At 39.7% G+C, this 18,448-nt stretch overlaps 3 protein-coding genes across 4 annotated transcripts in view; 1 reads left to right on the top strand and 2 right to left on the bottom strand.

The window, feature by feature from the left end:
• Positions 1-406: 406 nt before the first annotated feature.
• LOC126368853 (peroxidasin-like) lies at positions 407-13,994 on the top strand. Its single transcript, XM_050013031.1, has 11 exons — positions 407-635; positions 5,843-5,971; positions 6,175-6,514; positions 6,708-6,927; positions 7,275-7,452; positions 7,803-7,930; positions 8,340-8,522; positions 8,803-9,130; positions 9,428-9,559; positions 9,643-11,325; positions 11,674-13,994. Exons 3-11 carry the CDS (start codon positions 6,233-6,235, stop codon positions 11,828-11,830), a joined length of 3,291 nt encoding a protein of 1,096 aa, XP_049868988.1. The 5' UTR covers positions 407-635; positions 5,843-5,971; positions 6,175-6,232; the 3' UTR covers positions 11,831-13,994.
• Positions 13,995-14,079: 85 nt separating this feature from the next.
• On the bottom strand, positions 14,080-15,609 carry LOC126368974 (inositol monophosphatase 1). The gene has a single exon (XM_050013247.1). It carries the CDS (start codon positions 15,429-15,431, stop codon positions 14,610-14,612), a length of 822 nt encoding a protein of 273 aa, XP_049869204.1. The 5' UTR covers positions 15,432-15,609; the 3' UTR covers positions 14,080-14,609.
• A 361-nt stretch (positions 15,610-15,970) lies between these two features.
• Positions 15,971-18,448, bottom strand: part of LOC126368835 (myosin heavy chain, non-muscle) — a 107,630-nt gene continuing 105,152 nt past the window's right edge. The window contains exon 29 of one of the 2 annotated variants that reach the window (XM_050012996.1): positions 15,971-17,636. In XM_050012996.1, coding sequence (XP_049868953.1) covers positions 17,495-17,636 — 142 coding nt within the window. In that variant the 3' untranslated portion in view covers positions 15,971-17,494. The remainder of the gene's footprint in view (positions 17,637-18,448) is intronic. The other variant, XM_050012997.1, reaches the window with a different exon arrangement.

Genomic DNA, 18,448 nt, shown 5'->3' with positions numbered 1-18,448 from the left:
TAAGCTAAGATATATAAAGGTACCTACAGTATGTGAGAAAGTTCCTCAGAAGCATTTTGTATGTTACGTAAATAGGTACGTAGTGTATCTAAAACCTGAAACTCCCAGCTTAACAAGAACTGCTGTTCAAGTCCCGACCGTGTCTTTCACGAATTAATTTCCTCTTTGTTAGTTAGAAATAGGTATTAAGTAAATAGGTAGGGTAGGTACATTAGTCAAATCAAGCTACCCTCTTAAATATTAAACTAAAACCCAAAGTAATCCACCAGCACCATAACTAACTGCATTAGGTTCACACCTAACACCTCTGTTTGTCAACTCGCTTTTGTAACATCAGCGGCAGAAGTAGTGGTAGTATTTGAACTCGAGCGCACCTCCCCCCTCAACAGTCTTGCGCAGGCGCGATGGCGGCCCGACGCGCACTGACGGTCCCCGCGCGAACACCGCTCTAGTCATTCCAAATTCAAAATCTTTATTTTTAATTTTATTTTTTAAACCCCAAGACTGATTGCGGCCAGCGATGGATTCAGCCTATTTGACTGACGTGTGACTGTGACTGTGTGACAAAATGACAGTGACGTGACTTTGACTTGGATTGACTTGACTTTATGACTGCACGGGAGAAAGATATACAGGTTTGTATAAGACTTTTATACTCACTAACTTAACTTTATTATAGGTAGAATACTACGTTCCTGAAAAACAATACTTATAGATGGCGCTGTACAGATTTTCCTTCGTTTAACCTTCTAATTTCATGGATAACAAACTCATGCGTCTATTATCTTTGTTTATTAATGATGACCCTTTTTATTACGCCCAAGAACAATTACATCTTCAGCCCATTATTATACTGATCAAAATAAAGAGAAGCAATATAGGTAGCAACATAATTCTATACATATTGGTGCTAATTCCTGTAAATACCATCTAATTTTATTTTAAGTTATATCTGTCATTTTCTTATCCGCCGAAAAGGAAAGGGACGGGTAATTGACAAGTATAAAATTTATGGAACACACGTCAATTTTAAGCACAAATCTAAACCAACCGTCTAAAAATTTTACATCAGTCAATAACCCGACACATTCATTTACTCATTCTTCCTAAAATTAAGAGCTGTGAATCATCCGTCCCTTTCCTTTTCGACGGATATGAAAATGACGGATATAACTTAAAATAAAATTAGGCGGTGTCTGCAGGAATCGGGGCCAATGTGATCCAAATATCAAGCAACAATTATTTTTATATATGCTTCTACCATTACATTATATTTTGGAATAATTGTGTAAGTAAACGAGTAATGAGACAATAGGTAATTAACGTTAAAGCTGTACAACGCCATCTATATTGATTTTGTTGAACGTAACCTCGAAAAAAAAAAGTCCCTCATTACCTAAGCTTATTAGGGCAAAAGCTTAAATAAATAAAAAGATTCTACTTATCTTCTATTTACTATATCTAATGTAATCAAACGAATTGATCTTATATAAGATCCCACACTGCCGGGTCAAAAGTATAAACAATATTAATAAAAAAATCAGAGTAGAGTACTTTGATACTCTCTCTCTCTCTCATGTGGGTTGTGAGGTGGATTACCAACCTCATCAACCCTGGTGTCAGTGTTATTATTAAGCCGCCGGGACCAACGGCTTAACGTGTCTTCCGAAGCACGGATCATCTTACTCTCGGACAATTAGGTGATCAGCCTGTAATGCCCTAACCAAACTAGGGATCACAAAGTAATTTTTGTGATATGTCCCCACCGGGATTCGAACCCGGGACCTCTGGATCGTGAGCCTAACGCTCAACCGCTGGATCACGGAGGCTAAACTTTCTTTCTTTTTGATTTTTGTGCCGTTTTTGTCGTAAGTACCTTCCTAATTATTTTTTTTCTTGTTATTACCAGCATTTATATATTTTATTTTATTGTATTTGTGTAACTTACAGATACAGACTAATTAAATAAAATAGAGGCAGGTGACGATGCTAATAACAAGTTCCCGCCAATTATCATCATTATTGAAAAAAGGAGACAAAATAAATAGGAAAAGCGGCTAGAACGGTACATAAAATAATAGCTTAGGAAAACCTTAAGTTAGTTCGAATAAAATAGTGAATACGTAAATATCAAAATTTACTTTTAGTATAATTATTTATTATTTTATTAATATATTAAAAGATGAGTAAGTTTATTGGGTATCGAAATGTTCATGTAAGTACTGAAAGTCGCTTAATAATGCAATACTAAGTAGTGTGGAATCAATTTTGTTAGATATTTCGTTAAAAAGTTGCTTGCACTATAAGGAATGCATTCGATCTGGGGAGTCAAAAGGCCACGTTGAAACAATTCATCTACAAATGCAATATTTCAATATGACATTTGTGTAATTGTGTATATAAAAGTAAGTGCGCAATATCTGCAATACAAACAAATGTCAAATAGCAATATTGTTTTTTTTATATGAATTGATTCGATGTGGCCTTTTTAACCCCCCAAGATGATCATCATCATCATCATCATCAGCCCATTAACGTCCCCACTGCTGGGGCACGGGCCTTCCCTATGGATAGGGAGATCGGGCCTTAAACCATCACGCGGGCCCAGTGCAGATTGATGGTTATTAACGACTGCTAATGCAGCCGGGACCAACGGCTTAACGTGCCTTCCGAAGCACGGAGGAGCTCGAGTTGAAAACTTTTTTTTGTGGTCACCCATCCTATGACCGGCCTTTGCGAAAGTTGCTTAACTTCAACAATCGCAGACCGAGCGCGTTTACCGCTGCGCCACCGAGCTCCTCCTGCCTCCTGCCCAAGATGATAATGACGGGAAATTTAGGTATTCGATAGGATAAACCATTACGCATTTTTTTTGACGTGACTTTCCGCAGATATCATAACTATTTTGACGGACAAATGGGGACCCGGTACAAAGTTTATATATACAGTTGGGCGCGAACCTCCGCTCAGGGCGACGTCAGAGAGGAAAAATATTTGAAAGAATTAATCGTGGGAAGAAATAGTGGGTCGATAGCGATAAGCGCTGATTGAGGGAAATCGTCGACCACGCCGGCGGGGTTTTTACGCAAACAAACGTAATAGATAGTATCAGATAACCAAATCAACTTCACGAGCACAGTCAAACATGTAAGTTTCTACTTACACGTAGAAGATAGATACCTAGGTACTTACAAAAACAAAAAAAAAACGGTTAAATTATTGTCGCACGCAACGTGAAACTACGTCCTGTTACACAACAAGCAGACAACTTTCGTTTAAATAACTCAGTCATCAATAATAAGTATTACGTATAGCGTCCTTTAAACAATCGCTATCATAAAGTTATGCGCGCGCGGCGAAAGTGAATTTCACTTTCTGACGGGGTCGCCGGTCGATGGGTGCGGTCCGGCTGTTATCACATTCACCTAGAGTGCAAGGTGAATGTGCGGGTTCTGAACAAATAGTTAATGTCAAGGGAAACGTACAAAGCGTCACGTCTGTACGCCTTCGGGGGCGAAGGGGTAGCCAGAAGTGTATAGTATAAATATATCTACTCTACACAAGCTATGTTTAAATCAGGAGTAGTATCAGGTGTGTGGCGAGCGTATTACCAAATCCTGGAAATCATCGAATTCTAACAATAATAAGTAAGAGTCAAAACATTTAATTTAATGAAACTTTTCCACGTTAAGATGTGGGCTTCAGTCCAACCGAAGGTATTATGGATTTAGTAGGTACTTGAAACTTGACATTCCTATTTTTGATCAAAAACAATAAACTAGTAGAACCTCGTAAAGGACTTACAATACTCGTAAACTTTCGTATTCATGTTTTGTTATAACAATAATAGAACCTATCCCGTAATAATAATTATTAGTCTTATTTCAGAAGGAAAAAGAAAGAAGGTTAATGTGGCATAACACCTTCAAATAGAACCAAAGATATCTGCCACAAAAAGATAGAACACATGTACTTAAATAAAAAAAATAAAATGAAAAAATAATTAATGGAATAGATGAGTACCCCAGCTTATCTATATAAAACTGGTACTTAGGTGTCACTTTTTAAAATTGTAACTTGCAACCCGACAGAACCCTAAAACATTAAAAAATGAAAAGCCTCTTATTAGCAGTTTATTTATGATGCAATTATCACATATCATCGCGTCAATGCTCAATTAGAGAGACATAAATAATGTTAACACGTTGTATTGCTATTTACAAGGCACTTTACATTGTAAACTAACCGACCGGTTCGACAGTACGTTTTGATTGCTTGTTATGTCTTTTAAAGTGAAAAGTTCGAAGGAAAGTAGGTATCTGTCTTGTACATGTAACTTATGAGTTAGGTCATAGGTTGGGTCGGGTCAAAATGTTTTCGCTATCGGCAGCGCTTCGCTAAAGCTGGCTAAAATATAAGAAAATGTATTGATATTGAACACAGTATAATAGACGGGGTGTAAGTGACGTCATACCGAAATTCTATGCAATTCTATACTTTTGCGATGGAAATTTTCAATTGACAATAACTCATCCCCCTCTTTGATAATTAAAAATCATGATTCTGAACAGATATCAAGTGGAATTCCCTGTCAGAAAATTCATGAAAATATGTTTTCTTAAGTTATTTTCCGTTCCATACTTTTGCGACGGAAAATTCCACTTGATATCAACTCAGAATCATGGTCTGAATCATCCCTCAAAATTTTCGTTACGATGTCACTAACACCGTGTTGGTATCGAACGTAAAATAGTTTTCAGAGGTAGAGTCATGTAAGGGGACTCTGGCTGCGCCCGGCCAAGTAGTTAATGCATCCGGCCAAGTAGTCAATGCTGTCCCGCCAAGTAGGTAACGCCATCTGAGGCAAACCAACTTAGGTACAATAAGTCACCTCAAACAAAGAAGAGGAGATGATTATTTTTGTCATGATAAAGGTCCCTGCAGCCAGCCAATATTATCAAGAAGCCATGCGCCAGTAGAATAGAAACAAAAGGTTTGGGAGACTGATGTCGTAACGTACTATAATATTCGTTGTCGGTGTGTATTAATAACTACCTCCTTCCGAAAGAAACCTAGAATTATTTATGTGAATAACTACTGTTTTACATAACATCCGTGACTTTCGACTCTCCTCTCTCACGGTTGATTATGGTTTTATAATCATAATCAAATCATTTATATTCTTTCTCGTTTCTCAGCCTATTAACATAAAACAATATAACCATATCAGAAGGGAACTCGAAAGTTGTCACCAAGTTGGTCTTACTACAATAGCGATTCAAGTTTTAAGCCCTTTCACCGGTACCTATGTCATTTTAGAACTTTTAATAGGTACTTACTGTTCTAACTACTTAGTCCCTTAGGGTTTCATAATAGACTTACTTACAACCATAATGGCACTGCAGCTTTGAGACGTACCTAATGTAATGAATCACTAATCGAACACGCCCGGATACGAACACATAACATACATACATAAACTCACGCCCGTAATCCCTAATGGGGTGGGCAGAGCCGCAAGTAATCAAAGACAACTTGCAGCCACTGTTGATACGATGTCGTAAGCTGGATATGATGAACCTTATGGTGATAAGGGATCAGCCTATCGCCCATAACATTAGTCCATCATGTTAGAGGACACGAACCACCGGATACGAACAGCTGGACGAATTTTATGTTTTTAACACCTTTAAGTACTTAATAAATTTCACTTAAAACTAAAGTCACTAAGGATGAAAACAAGAAGAAAAAGATTTAATCCCATTCTCCGTCAAGCTATTCTATACGTATTTTATTACCGGACCGCAATCATTGACTAACCAATAATATAATGTTGTCACAGTGGCAACGAAGGCTTGGAAGGTCGCACTGAAGAAGCTCAGCCGTTCCCAGTCAGCGCCCTCCGCCAATCATCGTTGCTCCAGCACTGCCCCTTGAAGGGAGCCCCCAAATGTCCTCCCGCTTCTAAGAGGTAAGTCATTCATTTTCTTCTTCCACATTAATTACCTACGATTTTGAACGATTATCGAAGTCGGTCATGCCTGATCATATTTCCCTCTATAACTAAGTAAAGAAGTCCAATTTCTACAAGACGGCGACCGCAATAAAAAGTCCACCAATTCTTGGTTTTTGATTTATGTTCAAAGACATTTTGGGTTAAACAACCATTTCCAGATACCGAACTCACGACGGAACCTGCAACAACATAAATCGGCCGCGATGGGGATCCACGATGACCCCCGTCCAACGTTTCCTGTCCCCTTCATACTCCGACGACATCCAAGCCCCTCGCAGATCCATTTTCGGAGCCAAACTCCCTTCAGCGAGGGAGATCAGCTCGCTAATTCATGAAGATCAGAATGCTGAAAATCCTGGTATAACCCATCTACTGATGCAATGGGGCCAGTTTCTAGACCATGATGTGACTTCGTCTTCGCAGTCGAGAGGCTTCAACGGATCGGTGCCGAGATGCTGCAAGGATGGTGGAAGGGATTTCGTTCCTAAGGAGTTTATGGTGAATTTTCTTTTTGATCTTTAAAGGCTATTTTCGTTATTTACTTAACGCTTATCCTTAGCAAAACCACCTATTGCTCAATCTTGATTAAAATGGTATCAAATACATCACATTGCTGGGCACGGGCCTCTCCTCAATCAACCCTCCAGCTCCGGTATCATAATACCTAACTAATCAAACCATTCTTTTCCAGCACCCAGAATGCATGCCGATCTCGGTACCCCCGTCAGACCCATTCTACGGCCCTCGCGGCGTACGTTGCCTTGACTTCGTTCGCTCGTCTCCGGCCCCTCGCGATGATTGCGCTCTAGGCTGGCGCGAGCAGCTGAACCAGGTGTCGGCTTATATTGATGGCTCCCCGCTGTATGCCAGCTCTGCCAGGCAGTCTGATAAGCTGCGGCTGTTTAGGAATGGTATGTAGGATTTTCCTTACAGACCTTCGGAGTGGATCGCAATCTGGTCTCATCTAGGACCGTATATGGTTTTTATAACGTCTCTGGAACAAAGCCACAATATATACATCTACAACATAGCATCTAGCCTGTATCCTCGAAGGCGGAGGTATATAATGTAGGTACATCTACTCCTCGCCAGCTATGCTTAAATCCCATGTAATAGGGTGCGAGCCTATTGCCATTAAGCAGGCACAAATCCTTGAAACGACGCGATATCAAGTTCTTTTTATCTTCAGAGTAAAAACACCTATGTCAATCTAAATATCAGAATTCCCAGTTTTTTCCAATCAATGCTATTCAAACAGGTATGCTCCAATATGGTCGAGTTCAGCAACGTCGCCCACTTCTACCCCCGGAGCGTCGAGACGAGCTATGTCGAGGAGGCGCTGTCTCCACCGACTGCTTCAAGTCAGGGGACGGCCGCGTCAACGAGCATCCTGGACTGGTGGCCGCGCATATCGTTTGGCTGAGGCAGCATAACAGGTTTCTGACAAAGATTTCTGTAGCATTAACCCGTACCTAGTGTAACTGATAGATTGAAAATGTCAGATGTGGAAGTACATAAAATCTATTGTTTGAATAATTACCGATAAGTTTGCCATGAATACCGCGGGGATGAATATTATGCAAAGTTGCCGCTGCTATAAAATCCTGTTGGTTTTGTGTGCCTGAAACATTAGAAATTTACATCAAAGAGGTACCTACCTAAAACTTATTACCATTGCGATGGACTCGGGATTGCGAAACACCAAGAGCATTAGAAGAAACAAACAATTAGAAGAAAGAACACATCTTGCTTCCATAACATTGAACCTTTAATTCAATTTCTACAGAATGGCTCAAGAACTTGCCCATTTGAACCCTCACTGGAGTGACGAGAAGATTTATCAGGAAACCCGCAAAATTATTGGCGCGATGATTCAGCACATTACTTACAGAGAATTCCTGCCAATCATCCTTGGTAAGTACCAGAGGACGTCATAATTTATCTAACAAGTTTTATCAGCCACTGCCTATCAGCGACAGCCTACTGTGGTCTGTAGTTCCCAATCTTGGAGATTTCAAGGCTAGAGTGAATAGGTTTTGCTAGATCCAACCTTAGTCTGCATCGTCACATTCCATTCGTCACTTACAACAAAACAAATGACTGACAGCAGCATTAGTAACATATTATACATCAATGCTATATCCCAAGTAAGTTCTGAGTAGACTATCAGGCACTCATCAACAAGTCGACAAACAGACCCTTGGAATATTTCGTAGAAACAAAATTCTCTTGGCCCTGAGATGACTGTACCTCTTACAGATTGACTAACGGGAATATAGTCGTGAGCTTTTATACACTGCCTATGTTTTTTTTTTCCTCTTAGGTCCAGATGTAATGCGTCTCTTTGAGCTGGAGCCACAAAAGAAGGGTTTCTACCGAGGATACGATCCTAAAGTCAACCCCAGTCCTGCCAGCTCTTTCGGTTCGGCTGCCTTCAGATTCGGACACAGCTTAGTCCAACCTTCTATGATGCGTTATGACCGCTTTCATAGACCAATTAACAACAGTAAGTTATTTTCCTATATTTAATTAAAGAGTTCCTGTTTATGTGAGAACTCTTAGCTTCAAAATTCAGATTCATATGTTTCGCGTGAGTTGTGAGGCCAATGACCGACCTGATCAACTCTGGTGTTAGGATTGCTTGTGAACCGCCAAAGGCCCCGAATTGACCTTTTAGACTAAATCGTCTTTTCTAACGCGATATGATTAACAAAACAACCCAGTTCATAACAGCCAAGGTCTTTACTAGCCTAGCGCTATACATATATAGTTCATTTACGTTCCAGATGTCTCTTTGCATAACGAACTCACCAATCCATCCAATATCTGGAGTATGGGAGCTGTAGATCGGCTCCTCCTTGGCATGGTTAACCAACCCATTCAGAAACGCGACGAATTCATAACCGAAGAACTAACCAACCACCTGTTTCAAACACCTTCCTTCGACTTCGGAATGGATCTTGCAGCGATCAACATTCAAAGAGGGAGGGACCATGGCATACCTCCCTATACAGCATGGAGGGAACCATGTGGACTGTCAACTATAAAGAGTTTCCAAGACTTATTTAGAGTGATGCCTGCGAGAGCTGTCAGAAAGCTGCAGACTTTGTACAGGTATGAGGTGAATTTCAAAGCACCGGAAGTCAATATTATTTGTATCATCGCAAAATATAAAATCTTTAGTACCTCACAGTTACGTGTTAGGAGGGACATAAGGTGTAACCTTATGCATAGCATAAGGCCTATATCGGACGGGATATTGGCAAGAGACAAGAAATATTATTCCAGTGACACAAATAATTGATTTCTGGTGCTCTTACCCTTCAGCACTTACCCGTCAGAATATACCGCAATTTTGAGAAGATACCGTGGAAAAAATAAACCTTATGAGAATTGTTCTCTGAATTTCAGACATGTGGATGATATAGATCTGTTTACGGGAGGTATGGCTGAAAGACCCGTAGTAGGCGGACTCGTAGGGCCAACTTTCGCTTGTATCATTGCTCAACAATTCTCTAATCTTCGAAAGGGAGATCGGTTTTGGTAAGACATTGAATGATTAAATAAATAATTGAATATTAGCCCTTTCTTTCATCGACGAAACTTAAATATTGGTATTTTTCTAGGTACGAGAACGGGGGCTTCGAATCCTCCTTCACACCAGCGCAACTGCAACAAATTCGAAGGATCTCGTTTGCCCAAGTCCTCTGCCATACGTTAGATACTATTGACAACATCCAGCCCTTCGTCTTCCTCTCCCCTGACAACCCTGACAATGGAAGAATTTCCTGCCATAACGGACTACTCAACGACTTCGATTTGTCCCCTTGGGTAGAAATCAACTCCGCCCTAAACAATGACATTAGCAAATCTGACGAAAATGACATAAATGCCTCTGACAGACCTAGCACTCAAAGACCTAAAAGAACTAAACCAACGACATCAAGACCTTCTAGTACGACGAAAAGAATACATAAAACAACAACTGCAGCTCCTAATAAACTTAATCAAAAGAACCCATCTCCTAACAACTCGACTGTAAACGACAAACTGACACATAAACCTAACAAGACTGACTCGACTGTGAAAGACAAAGACTTATTAACTTTTACTTTGACTACTGACAAAAATACGACTAAATCTAACGTGACAGTACAAAAAATTGACGACAAGTTGGATTTTAAAAACAAGAGCAGACGTTATGAAGACAGTGACAAGCTTGGGACAAGGAATAATTATAACAGCGCTACTAAACAGTACGGTAACGACTATGACGACGATGAGGAAGTACAAAGCGTACAATCTGTAGTTATTAATAACTTATCACATAAAAGACCTTTTAATAATCATAATAATAATAATAACTACAATTATAATAATAATTACAACTATAATAACCATAAAAGGCCAGTAATAACAGTGACAGAAAACGTTAACAAGTACACTTACTTAATCAACTACGTTCCTCGACCGACTGAATCGTGGAGACGAACGACTAGACGGACTTATGACAGAGACGTTGTTAAGGTGACTTATCAAACCTACGACGACACTTACCGACGACCTAACAAACCACATTACTATAACAAACACGACGAATATGACCAGAACTATAACCCTTACAGACGAGATGGACCTACCTCTAACGACAAAGACAGTTTCCAATCGTCAGCCAGATCAAATGACGAGACAATCACGACGCCTAGGACAAAGCCGACTATTGACAAATCTGACAAAATTGACAATCCCAACCCCACGACTGAAAACTTGTACAAACTTGTGACTTTTGGGTACGTAGGGACTTACAAGGGCACTGACATAACTAAAGACGACGTGACTAAACCTGACATGACTGATAAACATGATACGATTAGTAAAGACTTCTCGACTTATGACACTAGACATGACAATGATGGCGACAAGGCCAAGACTAAGCTTTCAACGTTTTTCCTTTACGAGACCGCGACTAAACCTTACAGTAACATACAGCGACCGACTAGACGACATGACGAGGACACTGCTAGCAACCCTGCTACCAGAACCAAGTATTATTACATCAAAAATGTTTTACACAAAGTCACTGACTCGACCGGACCTATTACTGAAAAGGACATACTTAGAGAAAACTACAACAACCCAGGATTACCAACTGAGAACATAGAAGAAAGATCTTCGGCTGACAAACTGGCGTTTTTAGAGGAAGCTGAGAAGGCTGCGCACCCTGAAAGGCAGAAGGTGAAGATAAAGAAGCCAGCTAGTCCTGGTAAAACGCCATCTGTGGCCTTTCAAATTATACCGAGTGAAAATGCGTAAGTATGAACTTCAATGACTATAGTAACTATACCTTACCTACCTAATACTTGTAAAAAAATGTAGAGTGGGAGGGGAGGGGGTCAGAGCCGCATGTAATCAAAAGCAACTTGTAGCCACTGTAGATACGAAACAAGAGATCAGCCTATCGTCCACCATGTTAAGGACACAATCCCTCTGTCGATTTTAGACATGCCAGGAAAAAAGCAGCTGAACGTGTTCTGTTTTATCCGCACCCAGTCCAGCATAGAAGCCAACCTAGCGTAGAAGACGTTAAGAAATCTGGTGTCTATTTTGAACAATGAAAGAATCGAAGCGCCTAAATAGTATTTTCTGGTCATTTTCAGTCCGTCGCAATGGGCAGTGTACGAAGAGAAGGCAGACTTGCCGGAGAGCTTCCCAAATCGGATGCCGCCCATCAAGATAGACCCCCACGCGTTGAAGGAGCTACCCAGACCCATGGTCTTCGGCAGCCTGAGAAGAATTCGACCCTGGAGGTTTTGATGCAGTCGAACAACTATAGGACAATGTGTAAAGAAGCATTTAGTTTTCATATTTTGATAGCTAGACAAATCAAACCGACTACTTTTCGACTTGAAGAGACTATGACATAATTGTAAAGATAAACCTACTTGTAACAAGTTTCTTGTGACATGACTGACTGACTGGAATGACTTTACGTATTTCGTCAATTTCAACCAACATTTTTTAATTAATTATACTTCAATGATTTCGAACGTGACTTGAATCGACATTCTTACAAAACTGACTTGAAAACTGCAACGATACTTGAGTTTTACTAAGAAGCGCTGGTGGAATCTTCCAGTGCCTTGGACAGATTTGACGAACTTATATATGACATTCTAATACATGTACCTTAGCACGACATCATGACATGAAGACTTATGACTTAACATACTTGACTGAAGGAGAGAGAATACGACTCATTAGACTGATGACTAGATATTACTATGACTGAAACAACAATGACTAAGTTACATCGACTATACTACTGAGACACTCAACGAATATTCGACTATCAACTACCTGGGGCCTGTTTCATTACATGTAAATTACAACAAGTTGATGTTCATTACGTAGCTAATATGAAACTGCAAAATATTCGTGATGTACATCTCCGCAATGTACATAAAATTGTCTTTGTATTTTACAATTGTAAGTTTTATGAAACAGGCAGACTGTGACTATGGTAAACAGTGGCGGCCCTAGGGTGGTGCCAGCGGTGCGATCGCAACGAGCACGTTTTAGGAGGGCCAAAATCAACGAAGGACTGGCAGCCCCGTATCTACTGGGGAGTAACTGGATTGAGCACACGTGCACTGAATTAGACCTCTTAGTGGCCACATAAAACTCTTACATTTAAGTGGTCGTAAACATTCTACTTCTTCTGTCGTTGGGGTTGTGAGGTGAATTACCAACCCCATCAACCCTGGTGTCAGGGTTACTATTGAGCCGCCAAGGGCCTCTGACATGGCTCATGTAACAACTACTTACATCAGTAAGTAGTAACCGGGACGCCTTAACGTGCTTTCCGAAGCACGGATCATCTTACTTTTTGGACAATCAGGTGATCAGCCTGTTTCGATTGCGAAATAAACTGTATTTTGAGTCTCGCACCATATAAAAAATTTGCTAGGGCCGCCACTGATGATAAACACCTTATAAGAATGACGACTTACAACTTTTGACTGACACTAGTTGACACAACAGAATACTTGACATTACAATGACTTGATTTGACACAGACAATGGTGCCGACTCGAACAACCACCAACTTAATTTGACAGGACATCAACTGGCTCTATTTCTTTCTTATACCTGCAATAGGTGAAGGACGGCACTAGTTTAAGAGCTATCAAACTAAGTTTGTGTCTCCTAGAATAGACACTATTGTATGTATGACTACTTTGACGATGACAATATAACATAATGATAAGTAGATATAACTGACAGAGATTAGGTATGACCCCTAGACATTTTAGAATCTGACTGACAATAAAACATACATCCCAAATTAATATAAAATGTACTTGCTGCTTATAATGCCAGTTGCGCCATTGTTTTTTATTATCATATATGAATCACGCCTATAACCTCTCCTGGGGCGAGCAGAGCCGTTGTCAGATTATAATGCTCAAGTAGTGTTTCAAATATGCAAAATTTTATACATGCATTTTTTATTATCCTGGGTTTTATGTATCATTATGTAAGTAGTAGTAATCCTATTTAGTTCATATCTGATAAGAGATTTAAATCTGACTTGACAAGACACTCACTGAAACTCAAAAGATAAACATTTGGCTCATAAGCAATTTGTTGAAGAATGCTTCAAAGGAATCACTCTCATTTAACGTATTTATTACGACGTACCACCGAAAATACGTAATTAAGTACCATCTAATAAAATTTAATTTAAAGACTTACTTGAAAAAAAAAACATTTGACTGACTATGACTCATTTATAACTTATTGATCTAGTATTAAGGAAGAAAATGCAAGTTATACAAAATATATAATTTATTAAGTCAGGTATAACTGGTTTTTCAAATGCATTCTTATATAATAAAACAATGCTGTTCAAAATTGTTTACAACAAACAAATATAAGTATGATGTAGAATATTGTGAATATACAAATTTAAATATTATTGAGGTTTTTTAATATTTCACCATTTTCTATAATTACTTATTCTCTTGTTTATTATAAGTATAATATTATAACAACAATATGAATAACATTAAGTACTAGGTTAAAATATTCCTATTATTATTAATAACCATTAATAACTCAAAATACAAATCACAATCAAATTTTTGGTAACACTAAGTACATTTGGTAAGTATATGATTGCTAAATAGTTAAGAAAGAGATTTTATTAAATCACAATTGAAAGAAATCATAACACATAATATTGATTCAGAGTAAATAATAACTAAAGCCTGCTTGTAGGCTATAATTAGGTACATTTTCAATTACATTTTCACAGGATTTGTATGAGATTATAATAATAATGAATCAAGTGACATACATACACATCTATTTATGTAACATGATTATAAAGTTGTGAACACTATCCACCTTACAAATAAAAAATAAACCAGGGATGAATGTGGGTTTAGTATTTGACAGCCAAGCAAAGTTCAGTCTAATTGTATGATAATTCGATTAAATTTTGCTTGGCTGTCAAATACTCAAAGTCACGTTCATCCCTGGTTTATTTTTTATTTGTAAGGTGGTTAGTGTTAGTGCCTCTCAATGTACCTTAGTCCCTTTCAGGGTAATATTGGACTATTGTTTTGGACAATTCCTCAGCTAGGTCTTTAGTACTTGCACAAAGTACTCGACGAGATAGAATATCAAGTGGCCCTCCAGATGGGTCTATAACCACTCCACCAGCCTCTCGAACCAATATATCACCAGCAGCTATATCCCAGGCATGAATACCAAATTCAAAGTTGGCATCGGCCCCTCCAAGTGCCACCATAGCCATGTTTAATGCTGCTGAACCTAAAGCTCTAACTCCATGACCATTCTTTATGATTCTTTGGAAGTTTTCAAACACAACTTTACGTTTCTCTTCATCACTACTGGTACCTGCTTCAAATGTTACCAAAGCATCCTTAAGTGCTGTGATCTTAGACACATGTATTTGTCTGTCATTCAGGAAGGCGCCTTTACCTTTCTTAGCCGTGAAAAGTTGCTGTAGGAGAGGATTGTAGATAATACCAGCAACCACCTCTTTATTGATAGAAAGACCAAGTGATATGCAGCTGTGTGGGAATCCATGGACAAAATTCATTGTACCATCTACTGGGTCGATAATCCACGTAGGAGCATCAGTTAAAATGCATTTGACGCCATCAGCGACGGATTCTTCTCCGATGAACTTGTGAGATGGATATTTCTTAGATAAGCCCTCAATAAGCGTTTTTTCCACATTCTTATCGACTTCGGTCACCAAATCGATAGCACAGGACTTCAGTTCGAAGGTTTTACAGCCTCCTACATGCTCTGTCATAAGGTTTCCCGCAGATTTTACCAGGGCCAAAGCCGTATCAAAATATTCGTCAATTTCGTCAGACATTTTGAATGAAAACTTACGTATAAGAAGCTGATAGGCCCGAAAGTGGTTTACTGGAATACAGTGCTTCCTGAGTAACGTTCTCGGCCTTGGAAGCGTCGTATAAATACAAAAAATCCACGAAATCGATGGCCCAAGCGAAGCCCTCCAAGAAGGAAAATTACATGACAATTGACATTGACTTTGACATTCACTTGACAACGTTTGTTTGACAGTGACAGTTACTAAAAATGTTGCCAATAAAGGCCACATAACTAGTACTACCATATACCTAGTATTTGGTACCCGTTACTAATGTCGATCAGTAAACCACGTCGCAAACGATGCAATTTTTCTGTGTAGTCAGTATCCTGATCAATTATGTGCCAGGATTAAGGGCAGGGGGTGTTAGTTTGATGCCATATAATTCACTTCTATGTGTAATTAGTTAGATAATATGTGCCGATTCTGCCAAATGCTCCACAATGAAGCTTGTAACACAAAACGGCAGGTATAATGTTAAGATTGTGTTTGTAAGAATCATATTAAATAAAACAACAATATAAAAATCATGAAAAATTGTTTAATTGGCATACCAACTGATAACATGTTACAACCTATGGCCAATTTTACAATTATCAATATGTTAATAATTAAATATAATATTTATGTAAAATATGTTTATGCTTCAATGGTTTACTTACATTTAAATTTTATATTATTATTCAGAAAAACTATATAATTAAAAAAGAGGAGGTCATTACAATTAGACTCGGTAAATAGTCATATAAAATGCTCGCAAAGATACAAACAGTTTCTCTATCAAAGTTGTTAGGCCTCCGATACGCGAGGCAGAGCGTCGTTACGTATAAGTCCACGATAAAAAACCTAAGGCCACAATTTATTACTACGAGTCTTATAGTCTAGAGCGAAGCAAGCCGTGATCTAGCGCACCTCCGCTTGGCACGCTGGTCCGGCGTGGAACTACTAATTTACAGCCGCGAGGCCGTACAGGGGGCAATTTTACCGCTGGACCTCGCGGGGACTCGCGAAGACATCGGGCGTAAGAATCGGGAGGGGAATTAAAATCTGTAAAACATCTACGACACACGCGACGACACATTCCGGTTGTTCTAAACGTATAAAAATTGTACCGAACATTTTTCACATTAGTCCGAATCCATCGCCTCGTGTGCCCACACCGAAAGCTTACAATGTCCTTACTTACAACTATATTAAAATTTGTATGGCAACTAAGCGGTCAGTGGGACACTGACATTATTTACATGTTGTAGGTCTGGGGGCTGAGCGGGCGCGCCTAGAGGGGGCCGCCCGGACGAGGGCCGCGGGAGGAGGGGGAGGTGGTAGGAGCGGTCCCTCGGGCCGGGGGCGTAAGTACGGGGCAGGCGGCCGAGCCCAGCCGCGGGGACTGCGGATGGGGCCTGATCGCGAGGATAAGTATTGTCGCAGCAAACAGTCTTTAGTTCAGTCGCTAAATGCAAATGCTGTTTATAATCACTTTTTGCCACAATTAATAATACTTTGTCTTCCTTATTAATTTCATTACAATATCACCCAATGAGTAATTTAACATTTTACATCGACTACGTCTAAGTAAAACTGAAAACTCTCGATTGTTAGGAATGTTTCGTTTAATACTGTGAAAAATGCTCCAATAGTTTCATGCAGAGATTCGACTGTTAAATGCTATTTTATAAAAATTGAGCACCCGCATTATAAATGTACTCAAAAAATTTCATCGAGGGTATAAATTACAAACATTGATAGTTGACAGGGGTACAAGCCGACGCGGTCGCAGCTCGCAAGCAGTTACTTGGCCTATCGTTCCATACAATCTCCTTCACGACACGTTATGGCAACACCGACACGGAACATAAAATGCGCACGAGACTTTTAAAACAACCCATTTTTAAAAATTGGCATAAATACACATGATTTAACAAGACGGCGTTATTGGATTTTATCGGGGAGAGATGACTAATACAGCCGTCTTATAGATTTGATTATTTGTGGCTGTTGGTGTTCTATCTAGTGGTGCGTGGTGTCGTGCGCGTCCCTGGTGCGCGCTACTCGACGCTGTTGGTGGTGTCGTTGACGTCGTCGAGGGACTCGTCCCCGGAGCCGGCGGCGCCGGGCGCCAGCGACGCGCGCTTCATGCGCGACGACGACGACGCGCCCGACAGCCCGATGGCGCCGCCGCCCTGCCGCCTGCGGACAACACACTACATGACAACACACTCGTACGTTATGCGGCCATGACCAACATCGTGTATGCACGTGGCAAGTAGAACCTCGTCGCATCAAGTTATTTGGCATTTACTAAGACTTAGGGTGGTAATGGCCCCGATTCCTGCAGACACCTCCTAATTTTACTTTAAGTGATACCTGCCATTTTCTTATCCGCCAAAAAGGAAAGGGACGGATGATTGACAGCTCTTAATTTTAGGAAGAACGAGTAAATGAATGAATAACCCGTGCGTTTGACGTGTGCTGTCAACTTAATTCTATCGGGTTATTTTTTAGTTAGCCAATGTAAAATTTTTAGACGGTTGTTTTAGATTTGTGCTTAAAGTTGACGTGTGTTCCATAAATTTTATGCTTGTCGATTACCCGTCCCTTTCAAAAATAACAGATATAACTTAAAATAAAATTAGATGGTATTTACAGGAATTAGCACCATTAATAAGCTAATCTTAGCTCTGAGACTACTCTCAAGATCATGTCATTATGACTAATATAAAAACAGAGTGACTTGAGCATGATCTTGAGGATAGTCTCAGCTGAGATTAGTTTATTAATACCACCCATACACCCGTATTTAACTCGAATCTTCCTCAACCCCGTCCTAACCTTATGGAAGACTTCAAACTCATCTCAAAATCGGTATTCTTAGATGTCGTCTCAACATTACCTCGAGTAAAATCCAGCGTGGTTGAGTGGAGGCATAACGTATTATTATGTTGGCAGTATGATATGCTCGACTCCAGTGAATAAAGTCCTCAAATCGAGGACGTAAATGT

Source organism: Pectinophora gossypiella, chromosome 8, assembly GCF_024362695.1.
Source record: "Pectinophora gossypiella chromosome 8, ilPecGoss1.1, whole genome shotgun sequence".
Taxonomy (NCBI): domain Eukaryota; kingdom Metazoa; phylum Arthropoda; class Insecta; order Lepidoptera; family Gelechiidae; genus Pectinophora; species Pectinophora gossypiella.
This window is presented reverse-complemented; position numbering and strand designations above follow the sequence as displayed.